This window comes from Hypanus sabinus, chromosome 2 (assembly GCF_030144855.1).
Source record: "Hypanus sabinus isolate sHypSab1 chromosome 2, sHypSab1.hap1, whole genome shotgun sequence".
In the NCBI taxonomy this organism is placed as follows: Eukaryota; Metazoa; Chordata; class Chondrichthyes; order Myliobatiformes; family Dasyatidae; genus Hypanus; species Hypanus sabinus.
The window spans coordinates 11,556,569-11,570,948 of record NC_082707.1 but is presented as its reverse complement, the minus strand read 5'-3'; the positions used below and the strand labels follow the sequence as shown (position 1 = coordinate 11,570,948).

Sequence of the window (14,380 nt, the reverse complement as noted above, 5' to 3'; positions counted from 1 at the left end):
AAGGAACGCAAACTAAATGCTGGAGGAACCCGGCAGGCCAGGTAGCAACAATGGAAAAGAGCAAGCAGTCGACGTTTCAGGCCGAGACCCTTCATCAGGACCTGCCTGAACTACTGAGTTCCTCCAGCATTCTGTATGTGTTACCAGTATCAATGCTTCGGCATAATATTGTTGGCCGATGGTTTTCTTCCTCGACTGAACTGCTCAATGGTCTAACGGCATTTTCATTAAAGTAAAATCACGTTGATATAATTTCAGAAATATCAACGGAAATTACGGAAGATGGCAATGTAAATTGATATTATGAATTATTTTGTGACCACTCCACCGACACTTTAAGTGACTATATGCTGGATCCATATGAGTTCAAGTTAACGCCACCGGAATTTGAAACCTCTGATGGACGCTTCCAGTCATTCTCTGTCAATAAACCGACAGAGTGACCATAGAAACCACATTGGCTATGCTTAATCAGTCCTCGTGAGGTAGAATTAGAACAATCTGCAGAAGCTGAAAATCTTGAGCAGCACAAACTGAATTCTGGAGGAACTCAGCGGGTGAACAGCCTCTATGGAGGGGAATGAAGGTTCGATATTTCAGGTGGAAACAATTCATCATGATTGGAGAGCTGCTCGGCTCCGGCCACACTCCGCTTCTTCAACTATGAGAAATATTCCACGTGTCCTTTCCAGTCCTGATGAAAGGGCTCGGCACAAAGCATGACTATCCATTTCCCTCTCTAGATACTTCCCGACCTATTATGTTCCTCCAGCATTATTTGTGTGTTGCTTTGTCCCAGTTATCCGATAGCTGTGTATTACTAGGATTACGGTCCCTCTCGTGCGCTCTCATGTGGCATGCATTGACTCCTGTTTATTGCGACATGGGGCGTGTTTGGTATCTTGAGTTGGTGAAATAAACAAGAACCAGTGTGCTTCCCGAGCCGAGGTCAGTACTGCGAACATCCTTTATCGACAACAAGAAAACATTTACATTCTAAGTCATTGACGTGATACCTGATTGAATTCGGAATCTAAGCACTTTTATCATCTTATCTTACATTTATTCCACAGTTTTGATTTTGAAAGCTTCCGGCTGGTGCAGACAATGATTTTTGCCATTGAAGAAATAAACCAGAATAAGAATCTCCTCCCGGGAATAACACTCGGGTATCAGATCCACGATGACTGCTCGTCCTCCGCGATCGCCTCGAAAGCAGCGCTCGCACTGATCAATGGAGAAGGGGAATCAATTGAATTTCCTCAGTGTAGAGGTTCTTCCAACGTCGCTGCCATTGTTTGCTGCGATATATCTACAAATTCCATCGTAACCGCAAGAACAATGGGATCCTTTGGGATTCCGCTGGTAATGTGTAGAATATTTTACTTCATTTTTACTCTGGCGGTACTTTATCCTTATTAGTAGGGGCAAAAGCATTTGAACCTCACGTGCCTTAATTTAGGATAGTAACACAATAAAATAGTACTTAGATATATTGAGATTTTATAGTAGTTGATATCATTCATATATAATATTCTAAAGGCCTGATATCCAGCAGAGGTGGACACTTAAGGTGTTATAGACCAGAGATGCAGTGCGGATAAGCTCATATTAACTATTAAATGCTCCCAATAGCTTGTGTCTCAAATAGCCCTTAATAACCAAGTGCAGCTCCTTGCCTTCTAATAGGCCCAGAGGAACCGTTTCTACTAGCAGGAGAGGCGGGAAAGAGCAATTTTCTGTAGCGTTAAAACCAGTTGCTTCCAGTAGGCCAGGCAGCATCTATAGGAGAAGCACTGTCGACGTTCCTGACCGAGATCCTTCGTCGACAGTGCTTCTCCTATAGATGCTGCCTGGCCTGCTGTTTTCCATTAGCATTTTGCGTGTGTTGTTGTTTGAATTTCCAGCATCTGCAGATTTCCTCGTGTTTGCTTCCAGTAGTTCGGGTTCTATAGCTTATCTAGAAAAAGGGAAACCCTGACCTCAGACTTGCCCTGTCTTGCGGATATACCCATTCATGGGGAAAGTTTCAGGATGAATCCCCGAGGCAAATTCCGGAATTGAGCTTCCTGAGACTGTTCAATGCGGATGAGCAACTCCTGTAAAGCTGCTACTGTCAAACACGGTCGTTCTTCGCTGTTCCTTTGAAATTGTCAGCTGCGTTGAGAGGAGGAGCCTGCTGCATGCTTAACAGTTAATTCTCCACATCTTCCTGCCCGGTCTTACGTATCATATGGAGAGCTGGGACGCAATATTCATGGTCGACCTCGACGAACGGAGGGCCAGTTATATGTGCTGTAACAGGTTATGAACCATTCCCAGTAATTAACTGTAAAAAAAAACTAATTTAGCTCTTGTTAAACATCTCGTAATAGAACATAGAACAAACCGCTCAAGATCGGAGCCTGCGGCCCAGTTGTGTTCTCCCATACTAGTTCCTTTTGTATCTGCAATGCACTCATTACTCTGTTCTACATACATTCGTGCGCCTAAGGGTTTCTTAAACGTCCCTCCTATTTGCATACACAATCAACCCTGCCAGCGTAATACAGACACCTCCTCCCTCTGAGTAAAAGTTCTGCTTCGCAGATCTATATTGATCATAACCACGATCACTTTAAATACATACCCACTGTTTTAGACTTTTTAAACATGGAAGAAAGATTCCGGTAATTCACTCAGTCAATGCCTCTCATAAACCTCTGTCAGATCTCTCCATGGACTCAGCCATTCCAGGAAAAAAATATATCAGTAAACTTCTTCTGCACTTCCTTCAAAGTCTCCACACCGTTCCTATAATGCAGCGACCAGAAACGAATGCAAATACTGTGATTTGTCTTATCAGAGTTTTACTACCAGAAAAATAAGTAAATAGTTTATGGTACAATATAAAATTATTTCAGTTATTCTGGTTTTGTATTTTTCACATTCTTCGTGTGGTATATAAAATGTCATTGTTATTGCCGAGGATCTTAAAAAATCACCATGAACCGCAAAAAGTACATCAGTCAGTTTTATTTAAAAACAAAAGCCAGGTATTTATCAATTTATCTCCTTCTCTACAGATTAGTCACTACTCCACCTGCTCCTGTCTCAGCGATAAAAGAGAATACCCCACCTTTTTTAGAACTATCCCCGGCGACCAGTACCAGTCTAAGCTCCTCGCTGAACTGGTGAAAACCTTTGGCTGGACTTGGATTGGAACTATTAGAAGTAACACCGATTACGGTAACTTCGGAATGCAAGGATTTGTGGAACATGTGGAAAAGTTTGGCGTCTGCATTGCCTACTCTGAGTCATTTTACAGGACCGACTCGGCAGAGGAAATCAGTAGAGTTGTCCAGGTGATTAAGCAGGCCTCTACTAAGGTGGTAGTGGCCTTTGTTCACCCTGGTGAAATGCGAATTTTATTGAATGAGATTTGGAGGCAAAATGTAACCGGAATACAATGGATTGGAAGTGAATCCTGGGTGACAAGAAATTTTCTCCCACCTGAAGAAAGAGCAATTTACCTCACCGGGACAATTGGTCCAGCCACGCAAAGGACAGAGATAGATGACCTCAGAGATTATCTTCATAACGTCCATCCTTCCAACTTTCCTGACAATATTTTGGTGATGGAATTTTGGGAAAACTTATTCACCTGCTCCTTTAGGATAGACAGCAGGGCAATTCCGGATAACTCTCGACATCGAGTTCGGCAATGCACTGGAACGGAACAGATGGAAGGGATAGAAAATAGCTATCTTCCTGCGGTAATGGACGGAAGTTCGTACCACGTATATAAAGCGGTCTACTCCATCGCTCACGCACTGCACGACATGTTCACCTGTGTCGAAGGAGGCGGACCCTTTGTGAATAATTCATGCGCGCATGTTACAAATTTCGAGCCTTGGCAGGTAGGCATATACATCATTACCAAAGAAAGCACCAAATAGACATCACCAACAGGCATGATTGCAATTTGCAGCTTATATTGTTCAATTTCCATAAACTGGTAATCAACCACTGACCACTATACTTTAGCAAGTAATTCTATTTGTGGCGATCAAACAGAAGTTCTCAGAAAATGGTTTAGACAACAGGAGATGATTTACGACATTCGGCCCTTCAGGTCTTTTTCGTTATTTCAGCATGGCTGATCGATTTTCCCCTCAACACCGTTTTCCTGTCTTATTCCCACACTTTTCACGCCGTGACTAATCAAGAACCTATCAGCTTCGGCATGAAATGCACCAGATAACTTGCCTCCACAGCCTCCTATAGCAACGAATTCCACAGATTCGCCTCCTTTGCGCTAAAGAAATTCTTTCTGAACTCTATACCAAATGGACGTCGCTCTATATTGAGGCTGTAGCCCTTGATACCAGAATCCGCCACCAAATGAAATATCCTCTTCACATCTACTCTACTAGTCCTTTCTACTTTCAATAGGTTTCAGTAATATTTCCCATTTATTCTACTTAATTCCAGCCAGTACACGCCTAGAACCTTCAACTACTGCAAATATGATAACTCTCACTGCCGGAATCATACTCGTTGAGCTCGTCTGAAAGCTCTGCAGCGAGAGCCCATCCTTTCTTAAACTCCTTATAATACTCCAGGTGTCACCTAACTAGTGCCTTATACCGCCTCAGCATTACATCCTTGCTTCTATATCCTCGTCCTCTGGAAAGGAAATGAATGGTTTAATTCGTTTACCTCACCACCGATTCAAACTGCAAGATAACCTTTCAACAGTCCTGCAAAGGGACTTGCAAATCTCTTTGCACGTACAATTTTTGAATTTTCTCTCCGATTAAAAAAATAATCTGTGGTTTCATTCCTTCTACCAAAGTGCATGTTCACGCACTTAACGACACTATAGTCCGTCTGCCACCTATTTGTCCATTCTCTTAACCTATCTAAGTCCGTCTGCAGCCACTTTTTTTTCCTCAACGCTACCCAGTGCTCCAACTGTCTTCTTATCAACAGCAAACTTGGCCACAATGCCATCAATTTCATAGACCAGATGGTTAACAAACAAGGTAAAAAGAATGGGTTCAAATACGACCCCTATGGACTATCACTAGTCACCGGCAGAGAGTCCCAAAAGGTTCACTTTATTCCTACTCTTTGCCTCGTGCCAATCAGTCAGTGCTCGATCCAATCCTGGAAAACCATAGACTCCTGCTTTGTTTAGCAGCCTCAGGTGAGTTGACATCTCAAAGGTCTTCTGAAAATTGAAGTACAAGTCATCCATCGGTTCCCCTTTGTCTATTATTCTTGTTATTTCTTCATAGAATTCCAACTGATATGTCAAGCATTATTTTTCCTTAAGAAAACTGTGATTACTTTGGCTTAGTTTGTCATGTGACTCCAAATACTCGGAAACAACATCCTTAACAATCGACTTCAAAATTCTCCCAACTTTTGTGCTCAGGGTAACTGACCACATAATTTCCCTGCTTCTGCCCTCCCTCCCTTCTGAAAGACTTGAGTGACATTTACAATTTCCAGTCCTCCCAAACCATGCGGAATCTACTGATTCTTGAAAGATCATTATTCACTATCTGAGATGTACCTGACTCTGGCGCCTATGAGACAACGTGCCATCAGGACTTCCCTACCGCGTCCACCGATTCTCCTAGCTGCTCCTCCAACTATGGAATCATATATCACGAACGCATTCGTCCACTGCCACTTTCCTTTCTGCAACACAGCTCCGGATTCAGTACCAAATAACAGGTCTCAGTGGCTTCCCCGAACAGTACTGAAAACTGTACAGTTGCTATTTAGGGGAACGACCTCGTGGGGTACTCTGTTCTGGCTTCGTATTCCCTTTCCCTTGCCTGACAGTCAACCATTCACCTACCTCCTTCATCCTTGGGTTCAACCTCCCAGTAGCTGATGTCTATCAGTTTCCTAGACTGTCTTATGTATAGACGGCCATCCAGTTTGACCATAAGACCGTAATACATAGGGGGTGAATTAGGCCATTCAGCCCATCATTTCCGCTCCGCCATTGTATCGTGGCTGATCCCAGATCACATTCAACACCATACACGATCCGAGACGTGGCTGACCTGGCTCCTAGATGCAGCATACCATCTAGGTCTCTAACCCACCTCCACAGCCTCTCCTATCTACTCCTCTATCTCTGCAGACACATATCACCGCTACAATCCTTTTCTGCCACCTTTCCTTGTGAGCCACAGCACCAGACTGTGCCAGCAATCCAGTCGCTGTGGCTCCCCCGAACAATATCCAAAATAGTATACATTATTGAGGGGAAATGGCACAGGAGCTCTTTGCAGTGACTGCCTAGTTTCCTTCCCTTTACTGTCAGTCACCCATTCCAGCTGCCTCCTGCAACTTTGGAGTGACCACCTCTCTGTGGTAGATGACGATCATTTCCTCAGTTTCCCTGATGAGCCGAAAGTCATGTGGTTGCAGTTTTAGTTCTTTAACATGATCTCTGAGGGGCTGCAGCTCGGAGAACGTGGTACTAATGTGGTTATCCTGGAGTTTGGAGGTCTTTCGGAATTCCCACACCGCTATCACAGAACAAACGCAGCCCCTGGAGCCATTTTCACTGTCCTGACTATATACGGACAGATGACGAATGAGCAGGAAAAAGCTTACCAGATACATCTGTAGCTCGCGGCGATTATAGGACAAGTCTGTTGAGCCAAATCCAAAAGATTGCCTTCTCTAGTACTGCAACAATCGTCCTTGCACTTGTCCCTGTAATGTTTTATTCGACATTGCTAAGGAGTCCCGCACTCCAATTTGCCGCTGTTACGGCAACGAAGAGCTGATGTGTAAAGCTCTCCTCTTCACCTGGGTGAAGATACCTTTACCTTTCGCATCTGAGGCCTAATTTTCCATGCACATAGCACACTAATCTGCTAATGTATAGAGCTGTAAACTCTGCTAACAACTGTAATTCATGATTCGATCATTAGCAGAGGACATTAGATGAAGGATGAAGGTACTGGTACTGGTACAAATTTCCTGCTTTCCGGAGATTCGAGCCGTTTGGAATTTACTCCTCTGTATTAACTGGTGGTGAGGAGGCATCTCCTAACAGACTAGTTCGAAAAGGGTTGCACTCATTCGGCTTAGTAGTGGCGAGCAATCCCAAAGAACGATTTTAAATAAATACCTTAGATCTACAACCCACACCTTCTTATTCAGTGACTACACCTGGGGATCCACGGCAAATGTATTACTCCTTGAACACCTTCTACCCTTCCAAAATATCTACGTTATACTTCTGACCCACCTCCAATATCAATGCTGAAAATCAAAATGTTGCGGGGAATTACCGGGTCAGGTAAATTGACAGTCGATCCAATTCAAGCCACAACTGAAGTCTGGTCAGCTGAGTTTCACTAGCAGTACTATTTTGCGTCAGCTATTTTATGCCAGATTCGATCTTCGGCAGTCTCAAAAATGCGGCTCTTTTTTTAATGCAAGGCAGCACATTTCAGTCATTTACGTTTACGGCAAGATTGAATGTTAGCATTTAGGTGGACCAAATCCATTCACCGGTTCAACAATAGCCTCCATTGCTTCCTTTCTCCCTAGTTGCTACACTACCTCCGCGCCGTGAATTTCACAGCGAAAGCGGGAGAAACCGTATATTTTGATGAAAATGGTGACCCGGTGCCAAGGTACGAATTCGTGAACTTACAAACGAATTTCAAGGGCAGCGTCGACATTGTAAATGTCGGATATTATGACGGCTCGGCGCCGGCAGGGCACGAACTAACGCTGAATGTCGAGAAAATCAGGTGGAGCACGGCCGGAAATATGGTATGGCTTCTTTTACCATGCCTTTACGCTGGTGAAATGAAACATAGTTGCATGCTTGTGATTTGGGTGATATTATAGAAATAGATATTGTCCATTCAGCTCCGGCTTAATGTAGTGTAAGGTGCAGTTTCGACACTTTAGCCTGTTTTGTTAAGAGCTTAGAAGAATGAGGGATGACCTTATTGAAAGGTTATAGGTCGTAAGGGTATATGTTGAGATCGGTTAAGCGGCTGGAGAGTTTGAAATAATGGGAAACAATCACGAGTTAAAGCTTTCATCAGTTCATGCTGAGGTACGTAGACATCTGCTTCCAAGATGCTCGTGCATCTCCGGGGTTCTCTGCCGGATGTGCGGAGAGGACCAGATCATGAGCAATTTTTAAGATGGAGACAGATAGGTATTCAAGTAGAACAGAAGGAGAAGCTGAACTTGCACGATATTGGAGTTGTAGCCAGACTAGTTCGGCCATAATCAGACTGAATGGTACATCGAAAAATCGAATGGGCTACTCTTCTATCACTGTGCCTTTGTGAGAATCTAAGTTTGATTTCTCTTCCTACAGCAACATTTATTCATCTTAAACTGAAGCTGCTTAACTACAGTATCGCTTTGTAGTGTCATAAAGGTATAGTGTCACAGAACATGACAGCGCAGAAACAAGCTCTTTGGCCCATCTAGTGTGTCCTGAACTCTTATATGTCCTATTCCCATCGACCTGCACAAGGACAAGACCGACAAACCCATGTACTTATCCAAACTTCTTTAATTGTTACAACCAAGCCTGCATCCAACACCTCCACTGGCAGTTGGATCTGCATTCTCACTAATTCCTGACTGAAGAAGTTCCCACTCATGCTTTCCTTGACCATTTCGACTTTTAACCTTAACCTATAACCTCGGGTTCTAGCGTCACCACTCACTGAAAAAAATCCTGCTTCCATTACCCCTGTCTATGCCCTTTATAACCTTGCTATCAAAACTACCCTCACTCTTCTGCGTTTTACGAACTACATTCCTAACCTATTCAAGCTGTCCCAATAACTCAGGTCCTCAGGTCCTGAGGTGCAAATTTTCTCTAATCTCTTTAAAACTTATTTACAATTTCTCTGTATTTAAATTACCAATACTGCACACCATAATCCAAATTAAAACTCAGCAGTGTTTTGTACCAATTCAACATAACATCCCACCTCCTATATTCATACTTTGATTAATGAACGCCAGTGTACCAAACGCTTAATAAACACACCTATTCACTGGTGACTTCACATTCAATGAACTATAGATCTCCAGTTTCATCAACTATTCATAGATCCCTTTGTTCACAAGAACTGCTCAGTGCCCTGCTGCTCACCGTGCAAGTCCTACCCCGGATTGTCCTCCCAATGTGCAGCACCTCACATTTAAGTTCAATCTGCCATTATTCAGCCCATTTGTTCAGCTGTTACATTGCCTACTGTAAGCATTGACAGTGACCCTTGCTGTCCACTACAGACCCTATCTTGCTGTCATAGCTAACCTGTTGATCTATTTTCCCACTTTATCATTCAGACGGTTGATATAAGTGAAAGCTACAACGCACCCTCCGGTCCATGCGGCACAGCAGTCCCTGACATGTCGTCAGTCCTGCAATCATCTACTGCAACTCTACGGCTTCTGCAGTGAAGACAATTTAGTACCTCATCTAGAATGCCAAGCGACAGTAACTTCTTAACCAATCACCCTTGCGGTATCTTAGCAAAGCCCCCACCCGGCAGAGAACATCCATAGCCTTCACCTACTTTCCTGGTAACTCCCTCGAAAATACTCAGTGTTGTTGGTTAGATTGAAACTCCCACGTATAAAGCCAAGTTGATGATACCTATCAATCAAATACTTTAAAATACATTACCCATTATTAACCGTCAATACTTTACCCATTATTAATGACAGTAGCACCTTCCATTATTTTACATTAGTTGTTTTATTCCAGGCCAGATCTTCAGCCGACTCAAACATACAATTTTTCTTTATGTGGTACATATTTTGCAGCGCATCTCAACCATTTTAGTTTATGGCAAATGTGAACGTCTGTATTTACGTGCTCCGATTTGCGTCCCTGTTACAGAATACCATGACACGAAATGCGGTGTGGTCCTTTTCCACATTGACGAAATGTATAATAGTTGCATAAATGTGAGTTTGCTTTGAATATTGGTAACATTAAAAGAAGCGAGCAGGGATAGTCGGCACATTTTGTGCGCTGATGTTCCGAGGAGACGTTGGATTTTGTATAATGATGCACTTGGCAAGATCGAATAAAAATAGCGGCCATTATCTGAGTGGGTGACTGTCAGAGTGGGTAGTTCACCGTGGGTTCTTCGAAGCTTGCCTGAAGAGCGTATTGGAATTCTTTGAATAGATTACAAGTAGGAGAAAGGGAACGCAGTGGATGTTGTAGATTTGGACTCTCAGAAGGCCTTTTATTTCGTAATACAGGGAAGTTACTGGCAATGGTTAGAGCATTGGCTGATTGGTAGGGGCAGTGAATGGGAATAAAAGGATCATTTTCTGGTTGGCTGACAGTGACTAATGGCGTTCAATAGGGGTGCTGTGGAGACCAGTTCCTTTCATGCTACATATCAATGATTTATTTGATGCAATAGATGACTTTGTTGCCAAGTTTGCAGATGATACGAGGATTGGTGATGAGGCGAGTAGGTTTGAGCAAACTGGTAGGCTACTGAGGACTTTGACAAATTCGGAGAATAGGCAAGACGGTAGAAAATGAAATACAGTGTCGGCAAATGCCTTGTCATGCACTTTGTTAGTTGCAATAAATGTGCAGACTACTTTCTAAACGGGGAGAATATCCGAAAGTCTGAGATCTACAGCGACTTGAAACTCCCTGGGAAGAACATCCTAAAGGCTAACCTACAAGATGAGTGGGTGGTGAGAAAGGGAAATGCAATTTTAGCATTCATTTCAAGAGGTAGAGAATACAAGAGCAGGGCATAATGTTGAGGCTTTGTAAAGCACTGGTGAGGCTTCGCCTTGAGTATTCTAAAGTGTTGAGTTCTCAACGAAGAAAATATGTGCTAGTATTGGAGACGGTTTAGAGGAGGTTCACAAAGATGATTCTGGAAGTGAAATGGTTTAATATACGAGCTGCGTCTGATGGCTCAGGGTCTGTACTCACTGGAAGTTAGAAGGATGGGGATGGTGGGTCTCATTGAAACCTTCCAAATGTTTCAAGGCCGAGACAGAATAGATGTGGATGGAGTTTTCCCATCCTTCTTGAGTCTATGACAAGGCGACTCAGTCTCATGATAGAAGAGTGGCCATTTAAAACAGCGTTACAGAGAAATTTCTTTAACTAGTGAGTGGTGAATTTATGGATGGGTTAGCACTGGAAACTGCGCAGGCGATGTTGTTGGGTGTATTTAAGGCGGGAATTGAGACATTCTTGACTGGACACAGCATAAGAGGATACGGGAGAAAGGCGGGGTGAAAACGGATTAGCTTAGATTGAATCGTGGAGCAGAATCGATGAGCCAATGGCCTCATTCTGCTCCTGTGTCTTATGGTCTTAGTTCTATGTTGTTACGATCTTATGGAGATTTTCTATGAATGTTTTGCATCTGTATTTAATCAGAAGATTGATACTGAGTCTATAGAATTGAGGCATAGCGGCAGCAAATTCCTGGACACTATTCAGACAACAGGTCATTATGGTATTTGCTGAGGAAGTTGAGCGTGGATAAACACCAGGATTTGGCAAAGTGTTTTCTGTTCGAGGATAATGCAGAAATTGCAGGGGCCCTCGCAGTGATATACAAAACATGCTTTGCCTCGAGTGATATTCTGGATGATTGGAGGAGAGCTAATGTTGCCTGTTATTTTAAAGCTGCTGAAGCATATCTCATAAAATTCTTGACAGCAGTGGGGAAGTTATTGGATAATATTCTAAGGGACCGGATATATAAGTATTTGGTTAGACGGGGATAGATGAGGGGTAATCATCATGGGATTGTGGGTGAAATGTCGTGTCTCATCAATCTTTTAGGCTTTCCTGCAATTTACCAGGAAAGTTCATGAAGGCAAGGCAGCCCATGCTTTATGCGTGGACTTCAGCAACGCATTGGACAACGTCCCGCAAAGGAATTTCATCAAGAATTTTCAGTCGCTTGGCATTCGAGATGTCATAGGAATTTGATTAGACATTAGTTCAGATACAGAAACAAGAGGGTAATTGTGCATGGATTCCTCTCTGACTGGAGACCTGCAAGTAGTGGTATGCCGCAGAGAATGGTACTGGATCCATATCCAGCGATCTGGATAATGATGTGGTAAACTAGATCTGTAGATCACCGGATGACACCAAGATCAGTGATGCAGTGTACAGCAAGGAAGGCTAACAACCGGATCTGGATCAGCTTGAAAGTGGGCTGAAAATGCAGATGGAATTTAATGCAGACCAGCGTGCTGTATTGCGCTTTGGGAAGAACAAACGAGATATGTCTTACACCATGAGCAATAGAGCACAGAAGAGTATGGTACAACAAAGTAATCTGGAATCTGTTGGGAATATGTTCATATGCAATCATATACCACCCTTCCACGCTTATTTCAGAAGAACCGCGATTTTGTAATCCGGATTTTATCTGTTCTGAATGAGACAAAACACCTTCATTTTAGCATCTACCTTGCGTGTCTTCACATTTTTTATATATAATATTGCCCATAATTAACTTATTTCAAAGTTCATTGGTTATTCAGTTTCTTCTTCCTTCTTAAGCTTAATTCTAAGGCTTTCTGTCAGCTGTTCAGCATGTTTAGCTGCATTATTTACACATCCAATTAATACCATCAGGACATTTTCCGCTTCTGCAGATCCCACGTGCTGTTTGCTCAGATCCCTGTCGTCCTGGAACAAGAAAAGTCACACTGAAAGGGCAGCCGATATGTTGTTTTAACTGTGCAGAGTGCGCCGATGGTGAGATCAGCAACGTCACTGGTAAGTACTGAAATGTGCAGCAAAGTCTCACATTTCCACTGTTCCGAGATCCCGCACATTTTCATATTAAATGCCCATTTTCGCAGATGCCACGGATTGCAACAAGTGTCCATCTGAATACTGGTCCAATCAATCAAAAACGCAATGTGTTCTCAAGAAGGTTGAGTTTCTGTCTTTTGGAGAAGTCCTGGGTTTTGTATTAGTGACCCTTGCTCTCGTTGGAGTGTGTTTTACATTGGCCACTGCTGCAGTTTTCTACCGGTATCGACACACTCCTATGGTCAAAGCGAACAACTCCGAGCTCAGCTTCGTGCTCCTCTTCGGCCTCCTGCTTTGCTTCATTTGCTCGCTCGCCTTCATTGGAGAACCGTCCAGCTGGTCTTGCATGTTGCGCCGCACAGCTTTCGGAGTTGTGTTCGTCCTCTGCATTTCCTGCATCTTAGGCAAAACGATCCTTGTAGTGGTTGCCTTTAAAGCAACTCTACCCAACAGCAGCGTGATGAATTGGTTCGGACCGGCGCAGCAACGCTTGGGCGTATTCGTCCTCACCTTTTTGCAAGGTATAGTTTGCGTTGTCTGGTTAAGTGTGTCACCTCCGTACCCTCTGAAAAACATGAGACATTACAGAGACATCATTATTCTGGAATGTAACGTGGGCTCATTGATCGCCTTTTACTTTGTGTCGGCCTATATAGCTCTGTTGTCCATTGTGTGTTTAGTGCTTGCTTTCCTTGCCAGAAAACTCCCGGACAGTTTTAATGATGCCAAATTCATCACTTTCAGCATGCTGATCTTTTGCGCTGTTTGGATAACTTTTATTCCAGCTTATGTGAGCTCTCCAGGAAAGTACACCGTGGCTGTAGAAATGTTCGCTATCTGGGCATCAAGCTTCGGTCTGCTCGTCTGTATTTTTGCACCGAAATGTTACATTATCTTACTGAAACCGGAGAGTAATACAAAGAAAAATATAATGACGAAAGAGACTTCATTATAACTACAAAAGTCCCTCTGCATCAGTATCCCAACTGTGTGTTTAATCCTCCTCCATTAAACGTAGTTTTGAATCTTATTTATGTGTCATCCGGTTAATTTTGTGAAGATTGAAAACGGGTGTTTAAAATGTATTTGCATCTGCTATGAACAGATTAGATTGGATTTTGAGAATGCTTAACAGAGAGCATGACCAAGTAATGTGATGTCTGATGTCTATTTATAGTTACTTCATGATTAATTTTGACTGGTTGAAACTTCTCCTCTGCCAGTACTAATCCAAACTTTACACAAAAACCGTACTTGCACTCAGTCAGATTGGAAATTGGATAAGTTTAGTCATTGCAACGATTCAGACTAACTTAATTCTTCAAGTAAATTAAGAGGTTCGTCATCGGGTATTTGTTAATAGGGTGCTGTTGTTTGAACAATCGTAATAAGATCACCGTCAGGTCCTCCTGAAATATTTCATGTGCTGCAGTGGTGATATTAGCCTGATAACTGACAGGTAATAAGACCCTGGTGGTCTTAGAAACTAAGTGTTTTGAACCAGGAGTCAGTGTACACTCTTTTTACACCTTCCAAAATGATATA

General features: G+C 42.9%; 1 protein-coding gene across 1 annotated transcript; it reads left to right on the top strand.

Annotated features, from left to right (window-relative positions):
• Positions 1 to 1,092: 1,092 nt before the first annotated feature.
• On the top strand, positions 1,093 to 13,790 carry LOC132402928 (extracellular calcium-sensing receptor-like). The gene is made up of 5 exons (XM_059986044.1): positions 1,093 to 1,365; positions 3,066 to 3,899; positions 7,573 to 7,800; positions 12,673 to 12,796; positions 12,883 to 13,790. Exons 1-5 carry the CDS (start codon positions 1,108 to 1,110, stop codon positions 13,788 to 13,790), a joined length of 2,352 nt encoding a protein of 783 aa, XP_059842027.1. The 5' UTR covers positions 1,093 to 1,107.
• The last annotated feature ends 590 nt before the right edge of the window (positions 13,791 to 14,380 follow it).